This window comes from Scyliorhinus canicula, chromosome 5 (genome assembly GCF_902713615.1).
Source record: "Scyliorhinus canicula chromosome 5, sScyCan1.1, whole genome shotgun sequence".
Lineage (NCBI taxonomy): Eukaryota > Metazoa > Chordata > Chondrichthyes > Carcharhiniformes > Scyliorhinidae > Scyliorhinus > Scyliorhinus canicula.
The window spans coordinates 116,291,186-116,304,853 of record NC_052150.1 but is presented as its reverse complement, the minus strand read 5'-3'; the positions used below and the strand labels follow the sequence as shown (position 1 = coordinate 116,304,853).

General features: G+C 47.0%; 1 protein-coding gene across 1 annotated transcript in view; it reads right to left on the bottom strand.

Annotated features, from left to right (window-relative positions):
* Positions 1-13,668, bottom strand: part of LOC119965674 (collagen alpha-1(XXVIII) chain-like) — a 318,322-nt gene that overhangs the window by 236,892 nt on the left and 67,762 nt on the right. The window contains exon 11 of the mRNA XM_038796439.1: positions 3,799-3,852. Within this exon, the coding sequence (XP_038652367.1) occupies positions 3,799-3,852 (54 nt within the window). The remainder of the gene's footprint in view (positions 1-3,798; positions 3,853-13,668) is intronic.

The window sequence follows — 13,668 nt, the reverse complement described above, 5'->3', positions numbered from 1 at the left end:
AACAGATCTAATTTTGGTCAGTGGGACTTACACTTTGCAAAGAAATTCTAAACTTACTGAAGTTCTTTAGGTTATAGGTCACCCTTTTGGAGAGGTAAGGCATCCTTTTGGATAGCTCCAGAGACCTCCTTGGGAGAGGGGAGATGCCCTTTGGGATTGTTAAAAGTAGACATAATTGTGCATAAAAATTGGATAAACTCATTTGAGCTGTCACGGTATTTAAACACCTTCGGAACTGTCAAGCTGTCAAGGCATTTAAATCTTTTGGACTTTAATCTATATTAAAAATCATACTGTAGTTTGAAAAAAAAGTCCTTGCTATTTAATTGTCTGTTGATGTAAGCCTGAGGACTATAATTACAGAATTTGTGCAACAAAACAAATTGCACGATCTATCATTATCACAATGGGGTGCCTATCACAATAATTATCACAATGGGGTGCCTATCACAATAATTATCATAATGGGGTGCCTGTCACAATAATTATCACAATGGGGTGCCTATCACAATAATTATCATAATGGGGTGCCTATCACAATAATTATCACAATGGGGTGCCTATCACAATAATTATCATAATGGGGTGCCTATCACAATAATTATCACAATGGGGTGCCTATCACAATAATTATCATAATGGGGTGCCTATCACAATAATTATCACAATGGGGTGCCTATCACAATAATTATCATAATGGGGTGCCTATCACAATAATTATCACAATGGGGTGCCTATCACAATAATTATCACAATGGGGTGCCTATCACAATAATTATCACAATGGGGTGCCTATCAGTTCACAGTTTAATTTGAGCTCCAGGTGGTTAAAAAGGCCAGGATATTCCACTCCTGTTTTTGTCAGGTGGTTGGACGACTGAGTGGGAAATCTCGTGAGATTTGAAAATCATGTTTCATGCTGATGTAAAAGCATTATGCAATTGTCCCTCCCCCCGTGAGTGATGTATTGTGTTTCCTAACATTCAACGTTGGCAATATCATTTCCATATATTAGCACATCATTTCATGCCTCTATGCCTGAATTATAAGAAATTTGATTCATGTTGGCATGAGGGCAGACCGCTATGAAAACCAACTGGTCTCTCAAGGCATGTACCTGGTGAGCAGATCTCCCAGAGGAGCTCTGGTGAGTGCATCACTCGGGGTGGGGGTGTTGTGTGGTGCATGGGAGGGGTTTCCAAGTGAACCCTTGTGCACTGAGGTACCCTTTAAAAAGGGCACCCCGATCTTCAAAAAATTAAGTTGCTAGCAGGGCATGCTCAATCACAGCCCACCCTGACAGCATAATATCGCCAGCCCAGCCCTTGTCTTTTCTCTCTCTACCTCCCAAACTATATGGCAAAGGAAGCCTCCATTGCTGCCGGCGGCTTCAATGTCACTTTCCCATCTGCTGTTGGCCTTTGCCAATATTTGGGAAAATTCTGCCCAATGATGTGGGACTATGGATACATATATTTGTATTTATAAGGGATTAAGTTGTTGAAGGAAGTTAAATATAGTGAATGGGTGTCTATCAATGTTTTTTTAAAATAGTGAAGTCATCAATAGACCCAATACTTTATTTTATTTCATCTTAGCATAGGTCCCAAGGCCTGCCTATGGTGGGATACTGGGTGAGTTGGAATGGAGGGTATAAAGGCAAAAGGTAGAGGGTGAGGGGCATAGGCTGCCATAAGTTTGCACTGAGTTGACATGGGGGTATGAGGGGTATAGATTGGCATGGAGGCTATGAGGGGCTATGGGGTCGGTGAGAGTTATGAGGTGGCATAGGTTGGCATGGGTGGAGCATGGGGAGTGTGTGGGGATTGAAGCGAAGTAAGGGGATGAGGCTGGGACAAAATGCCAGAGCACTGAGGTCAGCCTTTCACCCAGTCTGCCTCTACAGCCAGCTGCAGCTATTGCTACCTCCACCAACCACTATTTTCACTATCACCACTGCCCCGCACACCGCCCAGAATGATAATCAGACCATCTGGTGAACTTTCTCCTAAGTTGGCTTTGCAGTGTCAGGAATTTTCCCCAATTCAGGAGTGAAAATCCAGGCCTTTGTGTCTGATTTAATTTCCCCTAAATGTCAGGAAGGAATCATAAGCCTGTAGATCACAGGAATGAAGTCTGACATCAATGACTTGGAGACTGCCTGCTTACAACTCAAAGATAAAGTAAATACGCAAATCTTACTGTTTTGTCATACTTTTGTTAAAATAAATTGTTACATGTTTACAATGTTTCAGCGAATCAGTTCTAGCATTTGTCTGTTGTGATGTCAACTTGGTAGAATTAATTCTTTAGTTGGGAAAATTTTGTTAAATTCACAAACAATCCATGAAATATCACGAGAAATTAAATGCTGAGTCTCCGAGCTCATATGTTCAAGTCGTGTTGTTTCTTTAATTGGATCTAAACCAAGTTTCTCAGTTTCAAGGAAACAAATTTGCAAAACATAAAAGGCTTCATACAGACCAATGTTACCGGTCTTCCAACAAGCAGCCCAGAAGTAGTTTAAACACATGAAAGATGATCAGGTAAGTAAATAAAAACAACGCAGGATCATTTTCTTTTCATTTCATTTACATGACAACATACTCCTGACAGCATAGTTTTAAGTATATGACTCATTTTCTGTCTGTACTTGGATCCCGGAGAGGGAGAAATATTTTTTAAAATTTTATCACACTTCTGTTAGAATTGTTTTCCGCAAGGTTGTTCTCTCCCTACAATTATTCCAAACACCAATCACAGTGAAGGCAGGTCGGTGCTTCAATATGTGGTCCATTCCAAATATTTCCGTATTTGTAAGCTTAGCTGATAGAATTGAATGATTGTGCAAACATGAATCAACCACGTATTCCTTGGCCAGCTTCATAAAAGTTACATTAAGTTGTACTTGCTAGTAAAACTCCAGCATTCATCAATCATAGAACTCTGAGGGAATAATTCTGACTGTGCAATGGTGTAAAAATGGCAAAAGCGAATCCATAGCTGCTTTACGTCTTCCAATTTTATTTCCATTAAGGACTATTGAGGAAAAATTGGAAGAGATGTAAAATACGCTTTTGATTCACTGTTGCCCATTTTACTTTATCACACAAAGTGAAAATTATCCCTTTTGTGTGCGATATTTGTAAAAATTATTTAGAGCAAAATCACAGTTTCTCGCTTTAAGGGCATTCCTGCCAATTTTAAATATGACAACATGTGACATCAGTTCAAACAACATTACTGCATCTATTTAAATACTGCTCCAGTAAGACCCAAAAATGGAATTTCAGCCATTATGTCCCTTATGGTTTGGCCCAGTAAAAGAGAAAAACTAACCAAACAGTAAATTTAAGAAACAGAATCAAATTCACAACAGACATCACATACTTCATATTTGTACTCCTGAAAGATAAAGTTCTTCATTGGAACGGTTTTCACTGAGCCTACTATAATGCCGTTATAATTTTCATCCTGGCCAGCAGTGCAAAATGGGCTCCAAATGAATCAGCCAATTGTTCCTACACCTGACCTTGAAATTCACAGAACAATAGTTCACACTCTTTTTGGACACTTGATTCATAGTTTCACTGTCACTGTTAATTGGTTTGAAATCTTGAAAAATTAAAACTGACTTGGTGAAATACCCTCTGCCTATTCACTACCATCACTTTTCATGCTCCTGACATAGACTAATTTCACATTGCTTTTTAATACATGTTTCCAGTAGAGACAAAAATAAATACTTCATAAGGAGAAAATCTTGATCAAGCAACTCTCAGCAATGGAATCTCTTACCTTTGTGCCTTGGATTCCATCAAAGCCTTGTTCGCCAGTCAGTCCAGGTGGCCCCTGTTAAAAAAGAACAATTAAAACATAATTTTAATTTTTCTTAATTCGAAGCAATAATAAGGGAAATTCATTTGTCTTTTGATGTTGTATTTGATAATTGTCTTGAGCTAAATATTCACAAATACATGGGGCTGAACATTACAGGGAAGGTGGATGGCTCACTCCCAACCCCGAAAACAAAGTCGTCATGGAGCGGACCCATGCCATACCAGCCTGCCCGGCCACAGCCATGGCACGCTATGGGAAGGCTCACTCAGGAGGAAGTTCTGTCCTCTAGGATTGCCAGCCAAGCCAACTGGCCGGTAGGTAGAAGATCCATGGATCCTCAGAAACAGGTAAATCCAAGGACTTGCACAGGAAAGATATGGCCGGTCAGGAAGATGGGCAGTAGCGTGGGTTTAAGATTGCAAATTGGTAGGAATAAAATGGGTGGTTCCATCTTAAGGAGAATGGACCCTGATTGGGAAAGGACAGTCCCTGAAGATAGAACTCCCCTTTCCATTACGTCCTTTAAAGAGATTAGTTTTTAGAAATCTGGTGGCCCGACTGCCCATACCAAACCTTTTTTATAAATTCATTCATGGGTGTTGCTGACTGGGCCAGCATTGATTGCCCATCCCTGGAGACAGTTACGAGTCAACCAATTGCTGTGGATCTGGAGTCACACATAGACCACACCAGGTATGGGCGACAGGGAGGGCAGTAGCATAGTGGTAATGTCACTGAGCTAAAAAACCAGAGGCCCAGAATAATGTTCTGAGAACCCAGGTTCAAATCCCACCACTGCAGATGGTGAGATTTGAATTCAATAATAATCTGTAATTAAAAGACTAATGATGAAACCATTGTCGATTGTCGTAAAAACCCATCTGGTTCACTAATGTGCTTTAGGGAAGGAAATCTGCTGGTCTGGTCTACATGTGACTCCAGATCCACTGCAACGTGGTTGACTCTTAACTGCACCAAACGTAATTAGGGGTGAGAAATAAATGCTGGCCCAGCCAGAGAAGCCCACGTCACATGGATGAATATTTTAAAAAATTCCTTCTCTAAGGGACATTAGTGAACCAGATGGGTTTTTACGACAATCGACAATGGTTTCATGGTCATCGTTAGGAGGGAGGCGTCACCGGAGGAAACGTCAGGAAAACCTTTTTTGCAAGGTCCCGCACCTGTGGAATCCTAAACTTCTCCGCCATCTCCTTCAAACATGCAAAGTGCCCTGGCAAAAATAAGTTCTTTATTTCCGTCACCCCTGCTCCTCCCAATCCCAAAAACTAGCACACAGCCTCGCCGGTTCAAACGCATCCAGCAGGATTCTCTATTTCGGAGACTCGGTGTTGACACCAACGTAGAATTTGTAGACTTTCATGACAGCAAAACTGGCGCCACATCTGGACCAATCCCGCCACTGTTTTTTTTAAATATATTTTTAAATTTAGAATACCCAATTCATTTTTTCCAAATAAGGGGCAATTTAGCGTGGCCAATCCACCTAGCTTGCACATCTTTGGGTTGTGGGGCGAAACCCACGCAGACACAGGGAGAATGTGCAGACTCCACACGGACAGTGACCCAGAGCCGGGATTGAACCTGGGACCTCGGCGCCCTGAGGCCGCTTTACTAACTCACTGCGCCACCGTGCTGCCACTATTAAGGGGCTAGCACTGGCACCGCATGGAACACAATCGATTCTAATGAGAAACGGTGCCGGATTTGCCGGTTCGCTGATTGACACTCAGGAGGCTGACAAGCTGCAGTCACATCTACACACTTCACTCCCCACACACACCATCCAAACACAAAGATGGCAGCGAGGAGAGTGGCATCCCACTTTACAGACGCTGAGCTGGAGACCCTGCTGGATGCCGTGGAGGAGAGGCGATTGATCCTGTACCCCAGCCTGGGAAGGAGGCTGACAGCCGCCGCCGTTCATCGTAAGGGGTGCAGGTGGCAGAGGTGATCAGCACCGTGGGCAATGAAGTCCAGACTGACCAGTAGTGCCGGAAGAAACTGCACAACCTTCTCAGGGTGGCCAGGGTGAGTAGGCAGCACTGTCCCAACCCCCGTCCCACACACCAAAACCCTATCCCCCAAACTGGGGGGTGGCCGAACCGGGTGCCCTGGCCATTGAGGCCACCAGCTGACCACCCCCTGGGCTGTATGATTCAGACAGTCTAACGCTGACATTTTCTGTCACACCCCACCGCCCCCACCGCCCCGCCAAGAGAAGGTGGCGCATAACCGCTGGCAGCGGGCGATCTAATCATGCATCTTGTCTTGTGTCTTACAAGACCTGCTGAAGATGGGGGGATCCATCTGGCGTACCCGGCCCCCAGCCAGTGCCACAGCCGGAGCCAGCCACCCCCCCCCCCCCCCCCCCTCCCCCCCCACCCCCCATGAGCCGAGCACCAAAGCTGAAAGCAGCTCGGACATCAGCCCTCCGCCCGAGACGCAGGGGACCCCGGAGCTCGGGTTGGAGGATGACAGTGATTTTCCGTCACAGCTGTCTCCAACACCCTCCACCATCCCAGAGATACTCACCTCGGTTGGGCATGTTAGTGAAGAGGCTCCTGGGACACTATTTGGTGCTCACCACACAGCTGCTCTGGTACAGCAGGTGGAGGTCGGAGTACCAGAGGGGGCAGAGGGTCAAAGGACAGGTCGACCCGTGGAAGTAGCTGCCGTCCAGACCGTCGAGCTTCTGGAACAAACAAACTTCTGCCTTCAGTCAGGCAGAGAGACAGTCAATAATGGCCATAGCAGCAGGTGTCCCAACCACCTCCTTGGAGTGGTTGGTTGCCAGTTCCAGTTGTGTAGGTGGGATGCATTTGGGTGTGGATTGGGAAACAGATTCTGAAGTTTTAACTCCTCACCCCATCCAAACCTGTTGGTTTTTTAAATTAAAATGAATTCCAATATGTCAGACATCTGCACTTCAGGAGAGACCTTCTAAATAAGTCTCCAATCCCCTGCAGACACAAATGCAACCTCAGAGAACGGCAAGGCCTGTGGTGCTAGTGAACTTCAATGGATCAGTTATTTTCCAGACAGGAGCAGGTAGCATTTGTAGATCTTCCACTTTATGGTCCACTGTTATGTGAGGAGGCCACTGAGACTCTGTATATAAAGAGGACTAATTACATCATATTCTCTTGTGAGAGAGAAGTAGACAGAGGGTTTGTGAAGATTCACGGCATCTCCATGGTGAAGGATACCATCTGTCACACACATGTTGCTTTGCAAGCATTGCATGTCGCTCTGAGGTGTGTTGGAACAAAGAACTTTCACTTCCTCAACACTCAGCTGATGTGTGACCATAGGCAACACAATGTAGATCAATGCTTGTTATCCTGGTAATAATCATAGTGCATTCATTTTGCAGCAGTCCGCCTGTTTTTCAGGCATCATGGGTAACCTAAGGGTGGCACCTAGGAAACTACGGCTATCTGTTGACAATATGGCTCAAGACTCTGGTTCACAAGCTAGGCATACATGTACGGTATGTATATGATGAGAGCCATATGACCTCTGTAGCCATCTGAGATGGCCATCTGCAAAGGACCATGGGAATTGTGGCCAACCAGATACAGAGCTTATGTGAATTTGCAACCCAGATAGCTAGACCTGATCAAAACCCCGCTCGTTTGCATTCTAATGGCCCATTTCCCCAGAACAATAGGTCGGCACTCAAGAAACCGATAGACACAGACTGATCTGCGCCACCCCCTTTACTGAGAGAGCCCAACCGTCAAGGTCAATGACCACTAAGGACCCGCCCAGCCTCACCAAGGCCCCTTTATTGGCCAAAATCAAAGGCAGTGATCAGAGCCCTGTCGAACTATTGGGTCTAAGATTAAGGACCGCCCCAAGGAGTGCAAAATCCCAGAGGGATAAACGAGGACACAGCCATGTGTTCTGTCTCTTTTGGACCTGGCCTGAGCCAGCCTCTTTTGGATCCAGCCCATGTCAGCCAACTGTAGCAGGAACAGCCAGCCAAGTTCAAGACCAATGATCGCTACCTGATGGATGAGCCCAGCAGAGACAGAATCACTTCTTCAAACCAGCCACGTGAGATCAAGATAAAGGCCTTATCCACTTGCACAGTTCCGGTCATCCTGAAGTTATGTATAGGTTATTGCAACTGATACGTGTAGTTTAACTTGTAGTATATTGTGCTTGCATGTCAAAGTAACCCTTGTGTGTAAATAAACCATCTTTGAACTTGAACTGAATAACTGGTTGTGTGGTCATTTAACCGATATACGGGAAAGCCTTGTGGCTCATTAAAGAAATAGAAACACCCACAGTATTGGCGACGCTATTGGGATATAACATAATATTGGCGACTTTAAAGAGCAACACCTCAAGAAATCTGACTGAGCAAACCTTTGATGAGTTGACTCAACAATTCCATTGCCTGGACTTCTCAATGGGAAGCCTGCAGTCCTCAGTTGAAGGTGTCTCAAGAATTGTGGGTCAATTCTGCATAATGCGCAGCCACACCATCATGAATAATTAGCCATTACCAAATGCTACCAAATGAGACGTTGAGGAGCATGAGGGGGACATGGAAGCGGAGACGGCAGTAAAGAGGGCTGCATCCTTATGCCCAGTATTTACATGAAGAATTAATTCAAATGTAACGCTAGTAAACTCAACTAGAGCTTCTACAAGCCTTGCATCCCACTGTCATTGACCATCACATTGTTTGTTTAGTCACAAATCAAAAATGAACATCAGCACAAAATATGCAATCTAAAGCAAATCATTCTTGACTTTGCCTTCCATGTGTCTTTGCCTGCCCTAGTGCTCCTTTGCATTGCTACCTCACTGGCTGCAGCTTCACTGGTGAAAGGTGACTGACATTCGGTGGAGGAGGCTGCAAGTGTTGACCATGCACGATGTCTCTGGGCTGAGAAAATCATGTTCAAGTCTTGTGTCTCTTTTGAATTATCCAGAAGCATGGGGAACTTGCACTACTTCCACCAGTCATGTTTGACTTGCCAACCAATCAGCACCGCTTTTCTTGGTGGTTTAAATTGTGCGGTTGTTTGAAACATGATATTTTCGTATTTGTCCTGATGAGTGCAAGAAAAAAACTTCAGCAAAATATCTCTCGTAGCTGGATAACGTCATCTTCGATAGTTTCGCTCCTGCTACTGGCCACAGCCTCATCTATGGCTGACCCAATAATGACAAGCATCCTCCATGGGAGTTAGGATATTTAGACATTCCTGTCCCTTCCAGTTAGTTCCTGCTCTCTCTGGTTAAGCAACCATTTGTCCTAAATCGCACATAATCTGTTTGGGTGATGTGCCTGTAATGGTTGAATAGTTAATAGCGTTTTCAAGCTGTATGAAAGAGTATAAGGCTTGAAGCAAAGCTAAATGTATGTGAGTTTGGTAAAGCATATGAATGTCAGTCCTGATTGACAGAGATTGTTGTAGGCGATGAGCGAAGGAGGCGAGGAGATTTGAGCTGTGTCTTTGGCTCGTGTGCAATTGATTGTATAAAGCATTTGAAGATGCATTAAAGGAACTTGATCATTCATGTAAGGTCATTGAACTTCTTGCAGCACCACAGCAGTTCCTGCAGGATTGTCCCCTGCCACTGACCTCCATGTCTATCTGCTTCCATTGCCTTCTAAGCATATCTCTCTGGAGAGCCTCCTGGTTCTCTGCAAATACAGCGAATTTCTCCTATTTTCCACCTCCTTTATCAAAGCCTGGAGCCAGCAACTAGAAACCTGGAGCCCACTCTAACCTTTGTTTTGTCATTGTTCATTATTTCCCAGGTCAGATTCACTTGCTGCATGACTGCCAGCACCCACTCCAGCCGAAATCCATCTCCCCTTTATGTAATGCAGGCAATCTTCAAGTGATGCTAACCACTCCTGATATCGACCTCCTTCTGGCATGTCCATCCCACTTAATTGTTTTCATGTCAGTAGCAGCTTGCAATAATGTAAGATTTGATTTAGTTATCACTGGTACACCTTGGGTCTTAGTTAACATCATTTCAACTTGTTCGGCTGGTGGCGCTGTTTGCTTTGGAGAGTTCAGCTGATTTTTTAAAAACAGATTTGAAGTAGCTTGTGCTGTTAATTTGTCTGCCAGTAATTTGTTATGACATTTCATGGTGTCCATGTCACTTTCCAAAATCCATTTTTCCTCAAGTAACTGGCAATTTTGACTTTTGATTTGCTCAGTTTCTGTTTGTAACTGTTGGTATTTTGACTCTGATTCAACAACTTTAAATTGCAATTCTCCATTTTGAAATGATAGTGGATAATGGAATAGTGTAGGTCAGATAGGCTTCAGATGGTTTCACTGGTCGGCGCAACATCGAGGGCCGAAGGGCCCGTACTGCACTGTAATGTTCTATGTTCTATGTTCTAATACTTACTGAAGGCTAAAAACCTGAAAATAAGTACAGAACCTGAAAATGATGTGCAGTTTGTGTTGCAATCAATATATGTTTAAGAGTCTCTAGAATTCAGCCCCCTGCGTGTCTAAGAATAGTGTGCCATATTAACACGAATTCTCCGCAGGAGCGGAGAATCGCGAAGGCCGTCGTGAAATCGGCCAACCCGGGGGCTAGGAGCGGAGCTCCGTTCTTCTTGGCGGCGGGGCGTCACGCCGAGAATGACGCGACAGCGGCGCATATGTGACGTCAGCCGCGCATGCACAGGTTGGCCGGTTCCAACCCGCGCATGCGCGGCTGACGTCACGCCGCTGACGGCACGAACCCGCACATGCGCGGTGGCTGTCTTTCCCCTCAGCCGCCCTGCAAGACGTGGTGGCTTGATCTTGCGGGGCGGCGGAGGGGAAATAGTGCGTCCGATTTGGACGCCGGCCCGACGATCTGTGGGCACTGATCGCGGGCCTGTCCCCTCCCGAGCACAGTCGTGGTGCTCTTTCCTTTCTAGGCCCCCTACAAGCCCCAAATAGGCATCTCACTCCCGTTTCACGACGGCAGCAACCAGGTGTGTTTGCCGGCGTCGTGAAACGGTCGCGAACGGCAGGCCGCTCGGCCCATCCAGGACGGAGAATCTAAAAAAATTAACACTTTATTCTTTCATGGAATGTGGGTGTCGCTGGTAGGGCCTGCACTTGTTGCCCAACTCTAATTGCCCTTAAACTGAGTAGCAAGCAAGGCCATTTCAGAGGGACAGCTATATTGTTGTGGGTCTGGAGTGACATAGAACATAGAACAGTACAGCACAGAACAGGCCCTTCGGCCCTCAATGTTGTGCCGAGCCATGATCACCCTACTCAAACCCACGTATCCACCCTATACCCGTAACCCAACAACCCCCCCCCCCCAACCTTACTTTTTTTTAGGACACTACGGGCAATTTAGCATGGCCAATCCACCTAACCCGCACATCTTTGGACTGTGGGAGGAAACCGGAGCACCCGGAGGAAACCCACGCACACACGGGGAGGACGTGCAGACTCCACACAGACAGTGACCCAGCTGGGAATCGAACCTGGGACCCTGGAGCTGTGAAGCATTTATGCTAACCACCATGCTACCCTGCTGCCCCTAGACATGTAGACCAGACCAGGTAAAGACAGAAAATTTCCTTCCTTCAACGAGATTAGTGACCCAGAAGGGTTTTTCGACAATTGACAATGGTCCATGGACATCGTTTGACTTAATTCCAGATTTTCATTTGAACCCGGGGCCCCAGAGCATTACCATGAGTCCAATGAAAATACTGCCATGCTGCTGTCTCCCCGTGGAAAACTGCTCGGCTACAATCCTGTACACAGAAAGCAGGACAAATCCAAACTGGCCAAATATCGCCATCAGCCTTCTCTCAGTCCTCAGTAAAGTGACGGTAGGGGGGGGTCACAAACATTGCAATCAAGTGGCACTTGCTTAACCAAACCTGCTCACTGATGCTCAGTTTGAGTTCCACTAGGGCCACATTACAGGCTTGGTTCAAACAGATAAAACAGCTGAACTCCAGAGATGAGGGGAGAAATTCTCCGACCCCCCCCCGCAGGGTCGGAGAATCGCCCAGGGACGCCAAAAATCCAGCCCCCGTCGTGGCAGAAATTCTCCGCCACCTGGGAATTGGCAGGGGGCGGGAATCACCACCCCCCCCCCCCCCCCCCGCCGATCGGCGAGCCCCCTGCGGTGATTCTCCAGCCCGCAATGGGCCGAAGTCCCGCCGCTGGGAGGCCTCTCCCGCCGCCGTGGTTTGAACCACCTCTGGTGGCGGCGGTATCGGCGGCGCGTGCGGGCCCCGGGGTCCTGGGGGGGGATGCGGGGCGATCGGACCCCGGGGGGTGCCCCCACGGTGGCCAGGCCCGCGGTCGGGGCCCACCGATCGGCTGGCAGGCCAGTGCCATGGGGGCACTCTTTTTCTTACGCCGCCGCCATGGCCTCCACCGTGGCGGAGGCGGAAGAGAGTCCCACAGCGCTCATGCACCGGTGGTGACATCAGCGGCCACTGACGCACCGGCGCATGTGCGAACCGGCGAAGGCCTTTCGGCCAGCCCCGGCACTGGGCAGCGGACGTCAAAGGCCGTTGTTGCCGGTTTTGGCGTCAGTCGGCGTGGTGCCAACCGCTCCGGCACAGGCCAAGCCCCTCAATGTGAGGGCTTGGCCTCTAGAGGTGCGGAGAATTCCGCACCTTTGGGGAGGCCTGACGCCGGAGTGGTTGCCGCCACTCCACTACGCCGGGACCCCCCGCCCCGCCGGGTAGGGGAGAATCCCGCCCGAGGCGTGATTGACTGACCTTGACATCAATGCAGCATTTAACTGGGTGTGGATTCAACAAGCCCTCGTAAAACTGGAGTCAATGGAAATCAGGGGCGGAACTTTCTGAAGGTTAGTGTCATACCTGGCACAAAGGAAGATGGTTATGGTGGTTGGAGGCCAATCATCTCAGTTCCAGGACATCACAGCAGGAGTTCCTCAGCGCAGTGTCCTAGGGCCAAACATCTTCAGCTGCTTCATTAATGACCTTCCTTCCATCATAAGGTCAGGGGTGGAAATGTTCGGGAATGATTGCACAATGTTCAGCACCATTTCTCTTAGCTACTGAAGCATCCATGTCCAAATGAGCAATACCTGGTCAATATCCAGGTTTGGGTTGACAAATAGCAAATGACATTCGCACCACACAAGTGCCAGGCAATGACCAACTCCAACAGGAGATAATCTAACCATCGCCCTTGTATTCACTGGCATCAACCTCAATCACTGAATCCCCCATTATCAACATCCTGAGGGTTATGATTGACCAGAAATTGAACTGGACTAGCCATATAAATATTATGGCGACAAGAACAGGTCAGAGACAGTGGATCCTGTGGTAAGTAACTCACCTCCTGACTCCCCAAAAGCTGTCTATCATCTACAAGGCACAAGACAGGAACATGGTGGAGTAGGCATCCCATACCTGTATAGCTGCAGCTCCAACAACAATCCAGAAGCTCAACACCATCTAGGATAAGGCAGCCTCCTTGATCGGCACCCCATCCACAAACATTCACTCCCTGTACCACTGACGGACAGTAGCATCAATGTGTACCATCTACAAGATGCTCTGAAGGAATTCACCTGGGCAGCATCTTCCAAACTCACAACCAGTATCATCTTGAAGGACAAGGGCAGCAGAAAGATAGGAACACCACCACCTGGAAATTCCCCTTCCAAGTCACACCACCATGCTGACTTGGAAATATATCGCTGTTCCTTCACTGCTACTGGGTCAAAACCCTGGAACTCTCTCCCGAACATGAATTGGTTATCAGCACACTCTCAGGTTGCTGCATTTCAGATCGTAAGAATATT